The sequence below is a fragment of the Culex pipiens genome, chromosome 3 (genome assembly GCF_016801865.2).
Source record: "Culex pipiens pallens isolate TS chromosome 3, TS_CPP_V2, whole genome shotgun sequence".
NCBI classification, from domain to species: Eukaryota; Metazoa; Arthropoda; class Insecta; order Diptera; family Culicidae; genus Culex; species Culex pipiens.
This window is the reverse complement of record NC_068939.1, coordinates 54,123,216-54,141,875: the sequence shown is the minus strand read 5'-3', so window position 1 is coordinate 54,141,875 and position 18,660 is coordinate 54,123,216. Positions and strand designations below refer to the sequence as shown.

At 38.7% G+C, this 18,660-nt stretch overlaps 2 protein-coding genes across 2 annotated transcripts; both read right to left on the bottom strand.

Moving 5' to 3' along the window:
- Window positions 1–4,752: 4,752 nt before the first annotated feature.
- Window positions 4,753–7,618, bottom strand: LOC120428823 (estradiol 17-beta-dehydrogenase 11-like). Its single transcript, XM_039593930.2, has 6 exons — window positions 6,511–7,618; window positions 5,640–5,816; window positions 5,497–5,569; window positions 5,229–5,412; window positions 5,042–5,167; window positions 4,753–4,971 (listed from the first exon to the last, which is right to left on the bottom strand). The coding sequence occupies exons 1-6, from the start codon at window positions 6,907–6,909 to the stop codon at window positions 4,896–4,898; spliced, it is 1,035 nt and encodes a 344-aa protein (XP_039449864.1). The 5' UTR covers window positions 6,910–7,618; the 3' UTR covers window positions 4,753–4,895.
- A 3,672-nt stretch (window positions 7,619–11,290) lies between these two features.
- Window positions 11,291–17,756, bottom strand: LOC120428822 (estradiol 17-beta-dehydrogenase 11-like). The gene is made up of 6 exons (XM_039593929.2): window positions 17,216–17,756; window positions 16,407–16,583; window positions 12,849–12,921; window positions 12,582–12,765; window positions 12,395–12,520; window positions 11,291–12,328 (listed from the first exon to the last, which is right to left on the bottom strand). Exons 1-6 carry the CDS (start codon window positions 17,612–17,614, stop codon window positions 12,253–12,255), a joined length of 1,035 nt encoding a protein of 344 aa, XP_039449863.1. The 5' UTR covers window positions 17,615–17,756; the 3' UTR covers window positions 11,291–12,252.
- Between the last annotated feature and the right edge of the window lie 904 nt (window positions 17,757–18,660).

The following is an 18,660-nucleotide window of genomic DNA, read 5'->3' as shown; positions in this document are numbered from 1 at the left end:
TCTGCACACGGCCCCAAGAATTGCTTCCCTGCCGATCTCGTGCACTTTGTTTACGGCCCGAGAAGTTTTCTACGACACGTTATAGTTAGTTTTAATCTGTATTGTTGTAGTTCAGAACCCCGTAGACTATAAAACCCTACCGGACCTCAGTAATAAATCGCCACTTATGGCCAGTGCACCGTGGTCGCACGACTTGATCGTTATTCACCATCTGGAAGAGTTTCGCTTCCAATTCCTTTTTTCTTGTGTGGACTGGGCTACGAAGAGATGGTTGGCAAATCTGTGAGCACACCGGCGCCGGATAAACTCATAGACCTGAACCAGTTATCCAAAATATTCGCATACACCTGTAAGGTTGAACTAGAAAAAAAAGCTGAAGGTCGGTTCGCATGATTGACAAAAAACACGATTTGACAGTTTATTTTTCTAAAAGATGAAAATATTTGACAGCAGAAAATGTCACCAAAAAAGTAACGCCTAAAGTCCATTGAACAAAAACTTGTCACGCTTGATTGCTGAGATTATGCTGAAGGGCTGTGTACCTGTGTACCGCGTTACGGGGTCAAAAATAAATCGCCAGTGTACCCTCTCATTTCCCTTCTCTCTGGTTTTGGAGTTCCTTACAGCTGTGTGTTGCATCATAATCCATTTAGGAACAATTATTTCTTTAACTAAGGCACTAGCAAGAGTAAGAAAAAACTATAAAAAAAACTTACAAAAATGAATCCTATAAAATTTCTGAAAAAATGCTTTTATTTTTATTTCACATAAAAAAAGTTTTCATTATGAGATCAATCAAAAATTTGAACACCCCTTAAAATATGTTCTTTTTTCATTTTAAAGTTTGTACATGAAAAGTCTATTTTGCAAAAGTATAATGGGTCCAACCCAACCATAACCCTCGAATCGATTGAGCTTCCTCTCTGTTTTCGACAAAATAAATTTTTGTGGTAATATTTACTTGCGTCTTTTCTTGCCAACTGAATTCACTTTTGGACTCGACTTTCATCAATTTGAACCAAAGTTTCAAGTTTGATGGCGATCGGACCAACCCTTTTTTTGGGCACTGCATTCTTTTTTTAAGATTTTTCAAAAAATAAACATTTTGTTTTTCACACGGAGAAGTTTTAGACCAAAAGACATTCTTGTGATTGCATTTTATTTGAAATTCTTTATGTAAACCAATGCAATGTCAAAAACATAAACAATGACTTTTAAAACCTGCCGTTTGACATGCATGATTTTTAAAACCCGCCAAACAAATCACAGCAAACTGGTTGTTGCTCAGGGGAAATGTCCTTGTCAAACATTTTCTGTTTTCATTTTAAACAGTTTAGAAATTCAATATACTTCAAATTTAAAACCTTCAAATGCCCCTTCATATCTTGACAAACCCTGTAATTGTGACAAGTTGTCAAAGGAAATATTGGTCAAATTTAACGCCATTTTGTGAAACTTCCAACGTCTCACACTCTGACCTTAACAGATCCCCTAAATTCGATCTCGATCCTAAAAAAACTGCAATCGTGATATCTTGACACACAGAAAAAAAAAACATTGTAATATTTCATCTGGCAAGGGGTACATCTTTTATGGCAGAAAAAATATGTTATTTCACCTCTGCAAATGTGTAATTTTACCACTATTCTGGTGTAATTTTGCTTTTTCAGTCTAAATTGAGGTAAAATTACATCATAAAAGAGGTAATATTCAACCATCCAAAATTATACCTTCCAAATTTACATAATTTTTTACCGAGCACCCTGCAAATGAGACAAAATGCCAAAGAGAATTCAGTCAGAAGACGTTTTGTCAGTTGTGCTTATATACTATCCCGAACAGGTGAAAAAATAACTCAAGAATAACAAAATTTGATACAATTTAATAATTCATTCATCTCAGCATGTTATTAAAATAGCCAGATTACCTGTTATTATAACTCAGATATTAACAAAGAAGTCTTACTGAAAATAACTGACATTGTTTTCATTTATTCTTTTACGCAAATGGACCGACGTTTTTACTTCCCCATCCGATAGGAGGCCAGGAGGATGAGGCGGGAATCGTACCCGCACCCCATAGTAACTTAGGGATCGGCAGCCGAAGCCGCTACACAGAAAAAAAATGATGGTAATATTCATCAGGAAATGGTGACAGATTTTGTGGCGAAATAAATGATTAATTTTACCCCAGAAAATGTTGAATTATCATCAGTTTTTGATGAATATTCATCAGGTTCACATTTTTACACATTTTTTATTTAATATTACTCAAAAAAAGAGGTAATATTCAACCTACCAAATTTTCAACATTTCAAAATTCAACTTTTTTTCTGTGTAACCACCGCGCCACGAGGCCCTAATAGGTGAATAGACTGCTTATTTAAAATCTCAGATTCGCCCTAACGAACTGTTTCTACACAGAAAAAAAAAGTTGAATTTTGGAATGTTGAAAATTTGGTAGGTTGAATACTACCTCTTTTTTTGAGTAATATTACATAAAAAATGTGTAAAAATGTGAACCTGATGAAAATTCATCATTTTCTGGGGTAAAATTCATCATTTTTTTAACCACAAAATCTTTCACCATTCCCTGATGAATATTACCATCATTTTTTTTCTGTGTACTGAAATTTAGTGGGATTGTTGATACCATCAAAACAAGTCGAGCCAGGACACATCGATTTTAATTTTCCTATTCAAAATTGTTTTCAGTTTATGTTGCACAAATGTTACAACTTTTTGCATATTTTTTCCATTGAGAGTATCTTTAGAAAAAATGCTTCCTCACAATTACAAAGTAATTCCACTTCTAAGTTGTCCTAATCCAGATTTGCATTGTTTACAGTCTTAAGGCTTATTGAGTCGACTAGGTCTAAACCAGGTTCCAGCACCGAAAAACACCTGATGAAAATATGTGGGAGCAGTGATCAACACTCATTCTCTATACAAAATTTGGAGCAAAATCATTCGGCCTTGTCTAAATATTTTCGAAAATTCAATTCACGTATTTCTGAGGAAAAAACATCAACAAAATATGCTTTTAATATGGAATTTAACCCGTGATGAGTCTTATATGAGGGTAATTCTCTACCAACTCACACGAAATCGGGAAAAGTTGCCCCGACCCCTCTTCGATTTGCGTGAAACTTTGTCCTAAGGGGTAACTTTTGTCCCTGATCACGAATCCGAGGTCCGTTTTTTGATATCTCGTGACGGAGGGGCGGTACGACCCCTTCCATTTTTGAACATGCGAAAAAAGAGGTGTTTTTCAATAATTTGCAGCCTGAAACGGTGATGAGATAGAAATTTGGTGTCAAAGGGACTTTTATGTAAAATTAGACGCCCGATTTGATGGCGTACTCAGAATTCCGAAAAAACGTATTTTTCATCGAAAAAAACACTAAAAAAGTTTTAAAAATTCTCCCATTTTCCGTTACTCGACTGTAAAAAATTTTGGAACATGTCATTTTATGGGAAATTTAATGTACTTTTCGAATCTACATTGTCCCAGAAGGGTCATTTTTTCATTTAGAACAAAATTTTTCATTTTAAAATTTCGTGTTTTTTCTAACTTTGCAGGGTTATTTTTTAGAGTGTAACAATGTTCTACAAAGTTGTAGAGCAGACAATTACAAAAATTTTAATATATATACACAAGGGGTTTGCTTATAAACATCACAAGTTATCGCGATTTTACGAAAAAAAGTTTTGAAAAAGTTACTTTTTGCGTTTCTCTTTGTTTCGTCGTCCGTGTCTGTCGCGGGTGACCATGAACGGCCATGATCGATGACGACCAACTTTTTTAAAACTTTTTTTCGTAAAATCGTGATAACTTGTGATGTTTATAAGCAAAACCCTTATGTATATATATTAAAATTTTTGTAATTGTCTGCTCTACAACTTTGTAGAACATTGTTACACTCTAAAAAATAACCCTGCAAAGTTAGAAAAAACACGAAATTTTAAAATGAAAAATTTTGTTCTAAATGAAAAAATGACCCTTCTGGGACAATGTAGATTCGAAAAGTACATTAAATTTCCCATAAAATGACATGTTCCAAAATTTTTTACAGTCGAGTAACGGAAAATGGGAGAATTTTTAAAACTTTTTTAGTGTTTTTTTCGATGAAAAATACGTTTTTTCGAAATTCTGAGTACGCCATCAAATCGGGCGTCTAATTTTACATAAAAGTCCCTTTGACACCAAATTTCTATCTCATCACCGTTTCAGGCTGCAAATTATTGAAAAACACCTCTTTTTTCGCATGTTCAAAAATGGAAGGGGTCGTACCGCCCCTCCGTCACGAGATATCAAAAAACGGACCTCGGATTCGTGATCAGGGACAAAAGTTACCCCTTAGGACAAAGTTTCACGCAAATCGAAGAGGGGTCGGGGCAACTGCTGTGTGAGTTGGCGGAGAATTACCCATGACCCAAAAATCAAAATCAGAATCATTTTCCCATCATCAATAAAAAAAAAATTTTTTTTTTTGTAGGCCTGAAATGGTTAAACAACAAGTTATCATTTGCGCAACATACACAGAAAATTAGTTGAAATATATTTTTGCGTTAACTTGTTTTTAACTTATATTCCTTTCTTTATGTGTCAGCATGAATATGATATGATTTGTAATGTAATTCAAGATTAAGTATCTATACACTATAATTCAAGATTAAGTATCTATACACTTTGTTGCAATTAAAAAAGTAATAGTTTATTAAAAATACATCAAAACATGTGAAAAAAAAACTTAAAGTGTTGTTGAAGTCTATGGTGTAGCGTGTAACATACAAAAACGTGTAACAAAAACGACTACCGGAACTTCGCATTGGAATCTCAGAGCTTAAAATATCACACTTCTCACGCAAACTTCTCATTTGCGGGTGGAAAAGCTAGTCCATCAATTTGGGCATATCCGTTCTCAGCATAATTCTGCGCGCCAGTCTTTTGATCTCATTTGGAATATTCCTGAAACAAAATGATCCCCAAATCAGTTCTTCCTCTCGAAAAACAGCACAACAGAGCTTCCTGGACTTACTCGTACTGAATGAGGAACGGCTTTATTGCCTTCGGAACGAAGACGTCCTGCCGGTTGCGCAACATTCCTCCGACGACGGCACGTGCCATCGTTTTAGCGGAAAAAATGGGCATCCTTCCAAGCAGGCTGAAAATGGGAAATATTAAAGAACCATGCTTGGCTGCCAAACTCGAACGGCGGCTGTTACTTGGCCTTGTCCAGCGCATCGATGAGATCCTTGCGGGTGTTGAGGAAGATCGGGTTCACGGTCGTGGTGAACACCTCGTTCTGCAGCCCGTCGCAGTACAGCTCGTCGTTGAAGGCTTCCATCAGGCCGCGGACTCCGTACTTGGAGGCCACGTAGGAGCACAGGCGTCCTAGCGGAAGGTATGCTACGAGAAAGAGATGAAGGGTGGTGGCGGAATTTTCCCGGTGACTTAGAAGTTGACTTTCATTTTTTTAAAGGCGCAACTCACCTACTGCTGAAGCAACGGCCACAATGTGGCCCTTTCGACGCGATACCATTCCGTCGATAAAGGTTCGAATGGTCTGAAAGAGAAGTGGAAATAATGTAAATGAAAAAAAAACGCTTTTTTTTTGTTAATCTGTTTCTACATACCCAAAAGTGCGACAGCAAGTTGATCTCCAGCACCCTCTTCAAATCCTCCGGCGTTCCTTCCCGAACGGACATCAGCGGCATCACGCCGGCATTGTTCACTAAAATGTCCACCTGCCCGAGGCTGCTCTCGACACTCTTTCGCAGCTCCTGAACCGATTCATAGCTGGAAATGTCCGCCTAAAAGCACAAATAGTCAAAGAGAGTTGTACATAATAACGATAGGCACGTGCATTTCACTTGCATTTTGTACTGCAACGAGCCTTCGAGGCGCAATGTTATCAAAAAGTATTTCAGCTTCTATTTGCATGTAAAAACATGCTACAAGCTAGCATAACTATGACGAACCTCTTCGCAAAGCACCACCGCGATGGGCTGACGCTGGATGCAGCTAAGCATAATCACGTTGAGTGCAAGTAGCAGCCAACTTAAGCGTCTTGAGCGGCAATTACCCTAATACAGGTTAAATCAGTGGCTTAGAGCTGCATGGGCGCTTGCGTTTGTAGCATTTTTTTAAAGCTACTAGGCAGTTCTTTGCAAATAGACGCATGTTTGTGGTGTTCATATTGCTTATGCATTTTTTAGGAAAAAAGTTCGTAATGGAATGTTTTTTTTTTGTGAAACAGTTACATACATATTTTGAATCTCCTGAATAGTACTTTTCCAAACCTATTAGCTTACTAGATACACGAAAAAATGAATTCACAAACTAGTTTGTACTGTGAATACAAACAGACGAGATGTAAATATAAAGCGGAATTGAAAGGAACAACTCGTTTCTTTGTATTCACAGTAATGCATTCTGATAAAACCCAACCAAACCAGAACTAGCTGTAGCTCCATAACCTCCTATTACAAATGTCAAAGAACTCACCTTGTAGAACATCGCCTTCACACCGTACTGCTGGTGCAAGTCTTGAACAGTCTTCTCCCCGTTCACCGAGTCCAGGTCAACGACCGCCACGTGACACCCATTCCGTGCCAGCTGGAAGCAAATCTCCCTGCCTAGCCCGTTCGAGCCACCCGTCACGAGGGCCAACTGACCGCGGATGTCCTTCTTCGGAGGACTAACAAACAGCCCAACCACGTACTTGACCAGAATCGGTACCAGCAGCACCAGGAACGTGCCAGCGTCGATCAAGCAACTCAGCACAAACTTGACCGTCGCCAGCCCATCTGACCCGGAACCCGACCCGTCGCGTAGCTTCCGCAAGGTATCCCCTCGAGGTGCCGCCTCGTACGGACTGCCACCGATGTTCCGCAAGCTCTGCATATCTTCCTGGTTTCTCTTGTACCACTGCACCAACAATACCACGGGGCACAGCTGCACGCTAAACAATAGTCAGCTCGATGTCGACTAGAGTTTAAGCTGGACTGCTGGACAGACTACTGCCCAAAAGTACTGCTGGGCTGCACGTGTTTCGGTTGGCGCTGCATCGGCCCAGCCCTGGTCACCCCCCTCCAGCGGTGCATTTCGCACGTGTACCCAGGTCAGTGACGAGCAAACGAGTATACCTAAACATTGCTTTAAAAAATGCAAAAATGTTGCGTCGTTCCAGAGCAACTGACAAAAGGCCTCATCACGTAAAAAGAGGTTTATCTGTAATACAATCGCAGACGTTTTAGTCGTTGATGAATTAAATAATTGTTTTGATAGCATTAGGGTTTAAATGCTCTAAAATGCTTGTTACAGAAAATTTATTAAAACCACTGATAGATAATTTTCGATCACTCTTGAAAATTTCATGAAGAAATTTGATGATAAAAATGATTAACATCTTTCTTTGACCGGGACCAACATTTACTTCCCGGCGTGATTAGACAACTCTCGCCTCGAAAAATGCCAACTGGAATCGAACCCAGTCCAACTGGGGTAAGAGGCGACCACGCTTACCACTACACAACCGGTCCCGGTATTTTACCTTTGTTTGAATTTAACTGGGAGTCAACATAAAAATTTGTTGTGATAAATTAAAAGTTTGACCTAAAATAAGTTTGCCATGGTCACTATTTGTAGAAAATTAAATTTCCAATCCTAAACTTCAAAAATATTATAGCTTGGGGCAGGTTTTGATATCATAGGGGAAACATGCCCTTTCTAATCAAACATCTATCTTCGTCATATGGATTGATGCTCGATTTAAGCTCCAAAAATACTATTCAGGCTATAAACTTACCAGCAACAGCACCGCCTCGAGTAAGCACGCAAATTTATGCCACTTACTGACCAAAAAGATCAAATTTAATGCACTTTTGATCATAATTGCGAGACCATTTCTCATCATTTTGGTGGCACACACATCCACACGCAAGATCAGAGGGCTTTTGTTAATTTGATTTGGTTAACCGCGGTGGATTTTCTTGAAATAATTCGAACTGTCAAAAATCCACCAAAGCATCTACCGGTGGATACTTTTCTACCACAGATTTTTTGTGCGATCAATGTGATAGATGTTTTGGTGGATTTTTGACAGTTCGAATTATTTCAAGAAAATCCACCGCGGTTAACTAAATCAAATTAACAAAAGCCCTCAGAGGTTAACTGCTTAACGAAAGTCGCCATCAATATCTTTTCACTTGCGCTAACGATTTCAAAGCGCTACCGGCAACATGTTCTTTTGCACATAAGAAAGTCACTCACTTGAAAAATAACCCCGAAAAATGTAAATAATTAGCAAGCGCCATCAAAAAACAAACGCCTGTTGGAGTGAGCAAGTGCTGCTAGGAAACTTTCGCTATAAATTCGTGAGTGTTCGCTTAAAATTTCATCAATTTTGGCAGCACTAAGCAGACCCAAAAGAGCGCTGGATGAAAAAAAGAACTAAGCTGAAAATAGAAAAAATGGGCGTGGCCCAATGCACTCGACTGATTAGAATGCATTTTTAAAATATTTTTTTTTAATGTTTGTAAAAGGAATAGCATAACTTTTATAAAAGTGAAAATAAACAGAAATGTTCACAACAAGTTGCTCTACTCGTTGGTGTACTTGGTTTTAGTGTATTTCAAGGAACAATCCAGATTATCCAGCATCATTCAAACACGACCGCTTATCAGGCTTAAAATGGGTAGATTTCCCCTATATCATGTAGAAAAATTCACAACGGCTTTAGGCATTCGAAAATCACTTCAAGCATGTTGCCGGTACAAACAAAGCTTAGACTGTTTAAATCTCTTTTACTTCCTCATTTTATGTATGGTGATGCACTTTTTCTTAATGTAGCAGCTAACTCTATACATAAATTACGTGTCGCATTAAACGCGTACGTTACATTTTTAATCTATCAAGGTATACTAGGGTTTCACACCTTCAGCATAATCTACTTGGTTGTTCATTTAATAACTTTTATAAGCTTAGGTCCTGTCTTACTTTATTTAAATTATAAATTTAAATTATAATATTATTTAGTTAGTTCAATTATATAGGTAGTAATAATTTCGGAAAAACACAAAAATATTTATTTGAATTCCATTAAAACCGACATTGAAGCATAACTCAACAGTTCTACACATTAACAAAGATACTTGAATATATTTTGGAATACGCTTCTAACAGCGTACATTAGGGTATAACAACAAAATCTATTTTACAGCTCAGCAATTTTTCAGTTCCTTTTGGGGTCCTAAACTGTTTTCCAAAGTCTGAAAATGATTGGTTCAGTTCTCACTGCTCACTAAATTTGGACAACTTTATTTTTTTACATACAACCGTATTACACCCTAAGCGTACATATTTCTCAAATTTTTCCACATAATTTAAAAAAAACAATACATTTTCCGGTATGATCACGTTATTTTAAAAACTAAATCATCAAACTTAAAGTGTATTCTAAATATTTCATTCAATGTATCTAACCAAATTTGTGTGCAAAACTAACAATCCGTTTAAAAACTTGTAAAAAGTCTCGATAAAATTGTTATTTTGTATAACATTAATCTTTATTTGTTGAAGAAAGTATTTTTTTTTCTTTATTTAAGATTTAGCATTTATTTTCCTATAACTTAAAAAAAAAATCATAAATATTTAATGGATCTCGGGATTCTTGTTACTCTCTGGGTACCCTTGGAATTGGAGAACAAATGTTTTTCTGATGATTTTTCCTGCTCAAAATAGCAGGGTTGCGAATGAGCGAGCGCTCACGGAAAGCGTGCTCGCTCACGCTCACCGGAGCGTTTTGCGCTCACGTGAGCTGGTGAGCCAAATTAGGTAGTTGTTTTTCCCTGTTGAAGCATCTGCCTGTTTGAAACGAAGTTTCTAGAACTATCTCAGCACAAGCAGCAAAAACAAACAAGAAAGTGGTAAAACAAACAAAAGTAAGCAATTAAATGGATTTGGTCGGCCATCGTATATTTCACGTTCTATTTAAATTCAGAATTAGCCAAGGGGCAGAATGATTCACTCTTGAGTTTGCTAACAAAAAGCTAACTCATTCTTAATGTAAAAAAATCATTGACTTGAAAAGATGCACTGATATGTACAAAAAATGAATTAATGTTTATTTTATGTTTTTAGAATCCGGAGTTTTGACTCAAGGCGGTTTTAAAACACCAAATAATAATATTTGTTTTATTGGACCTTTAAAAAAACAGTAGTAAGCTTTATAAAAGTTATAATCATCCCTCATATTCGGAACATTTTAGTAATGTCCATATGCAAAAAAATCATTTATTCAATCTGTAATTGAATATTTTCAGAACTTGGTAGCGGAAGTGTTAGATATAATTTACTTGACGGAAGAGGAGCCACCCTTTATGTGCTAAAACATAACAATGACAATTTATATTATTTCAATCAAATGGGTTATTTCAAACTAGCAATTTGTAAAAAGAGAACTGTTTCAACAATTTTACCCTATTTTCTAGAATGATTAAGATTAGCTTTATAAAAATAATCAGCCGTTTACAAGCACTGAACGATTTATTAAATGGAATGACTTTTTTTAATCTTGAATTATTTCATTGTTTGGTATATTTTTCTAAGGTTTATAGTCCTTTTTGTCCACGCGCTCATACTCTTCGTTTGTTTCCACTGACATGCTGCGCCTTAAGTACAAAATCTAACTAGGATTGAAAAACAAAAAACTGTCTCAAAAAGTTAAACGATTCGCGATACTTCCAAAGTGAGTGCTCCGTGAACGAAAAATGAGCGCGAGCGCGAGAGTGGGGCAAACGCGAGCTGAAAAAATCGGAGCAAACGTGAGCTAGCTCGCGCAGCGCTCCTCCTCACGAATGAGTGAAAAGTGAACGCTCACGAGCGCGTGAACGCGTGAGGAACGCAACACTGCAAAATAGAAATATTGTGAAAATGGTACACTATAATTTCTGACATATTTTTTTCATTTTTTTTTGTTTGCAATAGTCTGTTTTGAATTAGTATGATGATTCCAACCATAACCCTCGAATCGGAATTTAGTTAAGAACGACCTAGCTTTCAATGCCCCATCAGTAAAATTTTATCAAATTCCTGAAATAATCAACTAAACTGTAAAAACCACTCGCAATGTTGTCACTCTTGACTAGAAAAGTAATGCTCTTGTTTTAGTTTATACAAGGTTAAACATTTAAGTACGTTTTTTTAAACATATGACAAAATAACACGATCACTTCAAAATTAACAGATCAATTGCTTTTTTTGAAAAAAATATCCCAATGGGCTTCAATTTGATAGGCTTCAATCAAAACGGGCTTTAATCTGAAAATTATCAAAACTAAAGTTTTACAAATTTTGAATTTTCAAAAAGCAATGAAAAGAAGAATTTCAAATTACGATCCATGTGACTTTGTCAATGTTTTATAAATTATTTATTTTTCTCATGTCAATTGTGGTTGTTATTTTAACTGATATTCCCTACTTTATATGACAGGATAAATTAAATTATTTTTTGTTAAGTTCAAAATTATGTATTCTCACACTTTGTTGCGACTTTAAAATGCATCAAGTAATTAAAAAAATCAAATTGTTCATTAACTTGAAACTTGAAACGGTGAGGCATTCCAAACCTCTTTTAAAACCTAGACTCTCATTCACCCGAGACTGCCGACCAGTGACTCCACTGAGACTGGTTTTTACCAATGGGGACGACTCCTACAAGACAAATCTCGTCTCGTAAAATGCCACCGGGGCAGACTGACATCGAACCCAGGCCAACCTGAAATAGTTTATTAAATATACAATCAAAAAAGCTTGAAAGTGCATTCAAAAAGCAAAAAGCAAAAAGCAAAGCAATCCACTTTAACGACCCCCGGGTCTTTTTTGGGCTCTGTTGCAAGTATCTGCTTATTGCTAGGCGTCTCTAGGTTATGTGTGGTGAGTCACCCAAAACCTCTTTACTTCCCCATCCGATAGAAGGCCAGGAGGATAAGGTGGGAATTGAACCCGCGCCCCACAGCAACTTAGGGATCGGCAGCCAAAGCCGCTAACCACCGCGCCACGAGGCCCTCCCAGTGCATTCATAGATGTCAAAAATAAAATAACGCGAAATTAAACAAGACAACTTCCTGTAATTTCCAAATAAATCACGTTTGAACAAACAAAAACGACTACCGGAAATGCGCACTGGATTCGCAGGACTTTAAATATCACACTTGAACGCATACTTCCCACTTGCGAGTGGTGAAGCTAGTTCATCAATTTGGGTATTTCCGTTCTCAGCATAATTCTGCGCGCCAGTCTTTTGATCTCATTTGGAATGTTCCTGGAAAAAGAACTCCAATCAGTCCCTTTTAACGTAAAAAAACACAATAGACCTTCCAGGACTTACTCGTACTGAATGAGGACCGGTTTCATTGCCTTCGGAACGTAGATGTTCTGCCGGTTGCGCAACATTCCTCCGACGATGGCACGCGCCATCGTTTTGGCGGAATAAACGGGCACCCTTCCAAGCACGCTAAAAATGGCAAATATTGATGAACCTTGCTTGGCTCCCAAACTCGATCGGCGGTTCTTACTTGGCCTTGTCCAGCGCGTCGATGAGGTCCTTGCGGGTGTTGATGAAGTACGGGTAGACGGTCGTGGTGAACACCTCGTTCTGCAGCCCGTCACAGTACAGCTCGTCGTTGAAGGCTTCCATCAGGCCGCGGACGCCGTACTTGGACGCCACGTAGGCGCACAGCCGTCCCAGCGGAAGGTATGCTATGAAAGAGGGTGAGGAAGAGAGTGGGGGAATTTTCCAGGTGACTTAGAAGAAGACTTATTTTTGTTAAGGCATAACTTACCGGCTGCCGAAGCAACGGCCACAATGTGACCCTTTCGGCGCGATACCATTCCGTCGATGAAGGTTCGGATGGTCTGGAAAACAAGTGGGAATAAAATGTTCCATAATTCTGTCTTCAACATCAAATAACAAAAAGTTTAGTTATAACTGTTCATGGGTATTTTGCCTTCCTCACTGAGGTAAGGCTATAATCCTGCTCTAAAAATGAACTTCGTATAAAAACGTCGTAGACCTACCTTCATGTATACATATCGACTCAGAATCGAAAACTGAACAAATGTCTGTGTGTATGTGTGTGTGTATGTATGTATGTGACCAACAAACTAGCTCATGTTTCTCGGCACTGGCTGAACCGATTTGACCCGAACTTGTTGCATTCGACTTGGTTTAGGGTCCCATAGATCGAGTTTTATACAGATTGAAGTTTCGATAAGTAGTTCAAAAGTTATGTATAAAAATGTGTTTTCACATATATTTGGATCTCACTTAAATGTTTGTAAACTATGTCCGGGTCCATCATCCGACCCATCGTTGGTTAGGTTATCAAAAGACCTTTCCAAAGAGCCCAAAACATTGAAGATCTGGCAACCCTGTCTCGAGATATGGCCACTTAAGTGACATTTATGTACTTTTCTGAAGCCGGATCTCACTTAAATGTATGTAAACTATGTCCGGGTCCATCATCCGACCCATCGTTGGTTAGGTGATCAAAAAACCTTTCCAAAGAGCCCAAAACATTGAAGATCTGGCAACCCTGTCTCGAGATATGGCCACTTAAGTGATATTTATGTACTTTTTTGAAGCCGGGTCTCACTTAAGAGCGAGTCCACGAACAAGGCATACCCCTTTGTATGGGACGTCGTTTGGACCTCACCAATCTGCCTGAAATTTTCAGGGGTTGTTTGTACATATAAAACTAGCATCTGGCCAAAATATGAGCACTCTAGGTCAACGGGAAGTGGGGCAAATCGGGACACAAAGTTTGGTGGTTCAAAAACGTCAAAAATCTTAAAAAGGCTATAACTTAGGCAAAATTCAATTTAATTTCAAAATTCAAAATGCATCTGAAAGGGCTTAGAAAATGCAACAAAATGCAGGAAAAAGCATCCCAATTGGTTGAATCTAAAGGGAGTTATTGGCATTTTAGTGAAAAAATAGCATAATTTTCAAACTCAAATAAAAAAATGTTCCATCCAGATATCAACTCGCTTCGACCTGCAGCTTGTAGGGGACATCTGAGACTACCATCTGAGACTGAGAACGCTTTGGGTAAGGCAGTTTAACGTATTAAATAAACACTTTTTCTTTAAGTGATTTTTTTGGTTGTAAATTTTTGCTCGGGGGACCCCTTAGATCAAATTTTCCGGTGATAATTTCATGATATTCGTGTTCCTGAGACAATTTCACGATAGAAACATGCACAAAAATGTTTATTTTCATCCATTTTAACCCTTTAAAAAATAAAAGTTAAAAAAATAAGAATCTGCCTTTTTTCTGGTGTCATCTAGTATCCTTGGAAACGAACTTGATTTTCAATAAATGTGAATCGAAGATTTTTTTTACTTTCATTTTTTAAATGGTTAAAATTGATGAAAATAACAATTTTTATGCATGTTTCTTATGTGAAATTGTCTCAGGAACACGAATATGATAAAATAATCACCAGGAAATTTGATCTAAGGGGTCCCCCGAGCAAAAATTTACAACCAAAAAAATCACTTAAAGAAAAAGTGTTTATTTAATACGTTAAACTGCCTTACCCAAAGCGTTCTCAGTCTCAGATGGTAGTCTCAGATGTCCCCTACAAGCTGCAGGTCGAAGCGAGTTGATATCTGGATGGAACATTTTTTTATTTGAGTTTGAAAATACAGTCGACTCTCTGGCTGTCGATCTTCTCGATATCAATATTGCTCCATCTATCGATGAATTCTTCAGTCCCTTCAATCTGCATACTTCGATTGGCTTTATTCCTCGATATTTTCTCTTGCTTGAAGGATCTCTTCCTCGACGGTCCCTTGGTTTCTGTTTGCTTTAAAAATCTCTTCCGGTTGTCAATAATTTTACTTTCTCATGGCTTGCATAGACATTTTTCTTGGCGAAACGAAGCTTTGAAGGGTGTATGACATTAGTTTGTTTTTGTTTGCTGGACGTTGCCAGGATTCTCTCCCATAGCTGGGTACCAAGAAAAACATATTTTCAATCGAGTCTTCATTTTGCATCGTTCTGTAAACTGATGATTCTCATCCTCGACGGTCCCTTAGATATTGACAACCAGAGAGTCGACTGTAATGCTATTTTTTCACTAAAATGCCAATAACTCCCTTTAGATTCAACCAATTGGGATGCTTTTTCCTGCATTTTGTTGCATTTTCTAAGCCCTTTCAGATGCATTTTGAATTTTGAAATTAAATTGAATTTTGCCTTAGTTATAGCCTTTTTAAGATTTTTGACGTTTTTGAATCACCAAACTTTGTGTCCCGATTTGCCCCACTTCCCGTTGACCTAGAGTGCTCATATTTTGGCCAGATGCTAGTTTTATATGTACAAACAACCCCTGAAAATTTCAGGCAGATTGGTGAGGTCGATGCGAGATGGGTATGCTTTGCTCGTGGACTCGCTCTTAAATGTATGTAAACTATGGCCGGCTCCACTATCCAACCCGACGTTGGTTAGGTTATCAAAAGACCTTTCCAACGAGTCCAAAACATTGAAGATCTGGCAACCCTGTCTCGAGATATGGCCTCTTAAGTGATATTGATGTACTTTTTTGAAGCCGGATCTCACTTAAATGTATGTAAACTATGTCCGGATCCACTATCCGTCCTATTGTTGGTTAGGTTATCAAAAGACCTTTCCAACGAGTGCAAAACATTGAAGATTTGGCAACCCTGTCTCGAGATATGGCCACTTAAGTGATATTGATATACTTTTTTGAAGCCGGATCTCACTTAAATGTATGTAAACTATGTCCGGGTCCATCATCCGACCCATCGTTGGTTAGGTGATCAAAAAACCTTTCCAACGAGCCCAAAACATTGAAGATCTGGCAACCCTGTCTCGAGGTATGGCCACTTAAGTGATATCGATGTACTTTTTGGAAGCCGGATCTAAAAAATAGATGAAACTTGTGTACAGCCATTGTTGTGAGGAAGGCTCCAACCACATAGGTGGATTCAGTTAGTTTTTTATTTTATTTTGATTGATGGATCTTACTCTTTGCAAATTTTTCCGACTCCGTCTCCATGTACCCAAATACAACAAAACTTAACAGTAGGTTGAAAAGGTGCAAGGGTTTCATTCAATTTTAATGATGAATGAATGATTATCTCGTGCACGTGAGCGTTGGTGTTATTAAATATTCAAAACTCAAACAATTCATACTCAATCGCGTGATCACACATTGCTTCTAGCAGTGTTAATAACAGGTCATTAGACAATAAAGCGGATGCAGTTGAAATTTCGATTCTACAAACAAGTCCCTGTTTTCATTCAGAACGCAGCCTTCTGCATTGAATTTTCATACAAAATATAGCTTTTTGCAAAACATTTTTCTACATACCCAAAAGTGGGACAGCAAGTTGATCTCCAGCACCTTCTTCAAATCCTCCGGCGTTCCTTCCCGGACGGACATCAGCGGCAACACGCCGGCATTGTTCACCAGAATGTCCACCTGCCCGAGGCTGCTCTCGACACTCTTTCGCAGCTCCTGAACCGATTCATAGCTGGAAATGTCCGCCTGAAAGCACAAATAGTCAAAGAGAGTTATGACTCAGTTATAACGATGTTTTCATCGACTGCTATCAGCACTTGACTTGAAGCAAAACTGGTCGGGAAATAGCAACTCTCGATTGCATAAGCATGTGCATTTCACTTGCACTTTTCACTGCAACGAGCCTACGAGGCTCAATGTGTTCATTTTCTCTGGGTTGTGCTGGCTTGACACCCTCGATAATTTTTTATTGCAAAAACGTCTAACTGTACAATAATAATAAAAAAAAACTTAATTGAGTCTTACAGAAACTTTGCTATCCAAAGCATTAGCTTCAAATGAACATGTGACAAGCAAGCACAACTTTGACGAACCTCTTCGCGAAGCACCACCACCATGGGCTGACGCTGGATGCAGCTAAGCATAATCACATTGAGTGCAAGTAGCAGCCAACTGCAGCGTAATGTGCGGTAATTGCCCCTATGCAGGTTGAATCAATGGCTTTGAGCTGCATTAGCACTTGCGTTCGTTGCATTTCTTATTAGAAGCCACTAGGCAGATCTTTGAAAGTAGAGTTAAAATAAGTTCGTAATGCAAAATTTTCAGCTGTTTTGAAGTTTGAAACAAAGTATACCAAAAAATTGAACAGGAATAATCACCTTGTAGAACTTCGCCTTCACACCGTGCTGCTGGTGCAAGTCCTGGACAGTCTTCTCCCCGTTAACCGCGTCCAGGTCAACGACCGCCACGTGACACCCATTCCGTGCCAACTGGAAGCAAATCTCCCGACCTAGCCCGTTCGAGCCACCCGTCACGAGGGCCAATTGACCGCGGATGTCCTTCTTCGGTGGACCAACAAACAACCCTACCACGTACTTGACCAGAATCGGTACCAGCAGCACCAGAAACGTGCCGGCATCGATCAAGCAACTCAGCACAAACTTGACCGTCATCAGCCCACCTGATCCGGAACCGGAGCCATCGCGTAGCTTCCGGAAGGAATCCCCACGGGGTGCCGCCTCGTACGGACTGCCGCCGATGTTGCGCAAGCTCTGCATATCTTCCGGGTTTCCTTTGTACCACTGCACCACAAGACTACGGCAAATTGCTGCACACCGAACGATAGTCGGCCCGAAGTCGACTAGAGTCTAAGTTGGACTGCTGGTTGGCAGTTGGCAGCTTTTCCCGCGAGCTTGAAGCAAACTGTGCTTTAATGCTAGCCTAGACAGAAAAAAAGAGTGTGAGAAGGTACTGCACGTGCTTCGGTTGGCGCTGCATTGGTATTACCCTGCCCTGGCCATTCCCCCGTCCCGTTTGAGGCATTTCGCACGGGTACCCAGGTCAGTAACGAGCAAGCGAGTATGCTGAGTGAGGCAGGTTAATTGATTTCGTACTAATACGATCGCGATTGTTTTGATAGCATTTGGGTTTTAAATGCTCTAAAAAGTAACTTAAGGGGATACAAACATTTAAAAAATATCTAAATTGCATTTTTTTGTTATTAAATGCACTAAAAATAGTTGCCAATCACACCTTTAATATTCATAAAAAATATTTCATGATTAAAGTGAGTTAAAGACAATTTAAGCTTGAAATTTTGTCATGCTAAAAGCGACCTGCCAAACTTTCTAATCGTTTGCTCGAAACACCGAATTGATTTACGAGTGATACGATAACTCAAGATTGGATGGACCCAAGGATGGACCGAATCTATGACATTTCCCCGAAACCCATATTACCGAAGGGACATTTCCCCGAATGCCACTTCCCCGAAAAGACACTTCCCCTAATAGTCATTTCCCCGAATTCCATTTACCCGAATTTCCCATTTCCCCTAATCGTCCACATCCCCGAAAGTCATTTTCCCGAATAGGCCACAATCCCGAATGCCACTTACCCGATTAGTCATATCCCTGAATAGTCATTTCCCTGAATGCCATTTCCCCGAACGCGGTCAAGCGGAAATGACCGGTGCTCCGGAGCGCGCGCATAGCATTTTATTAGAAAAAAATTATGCAATTTTTATCACATCAAACCACATATAATATTTCTTGAAAGGTTCGTATTGGCCTTGAATGATCAACTTTCTTTTTGGATTCACTCA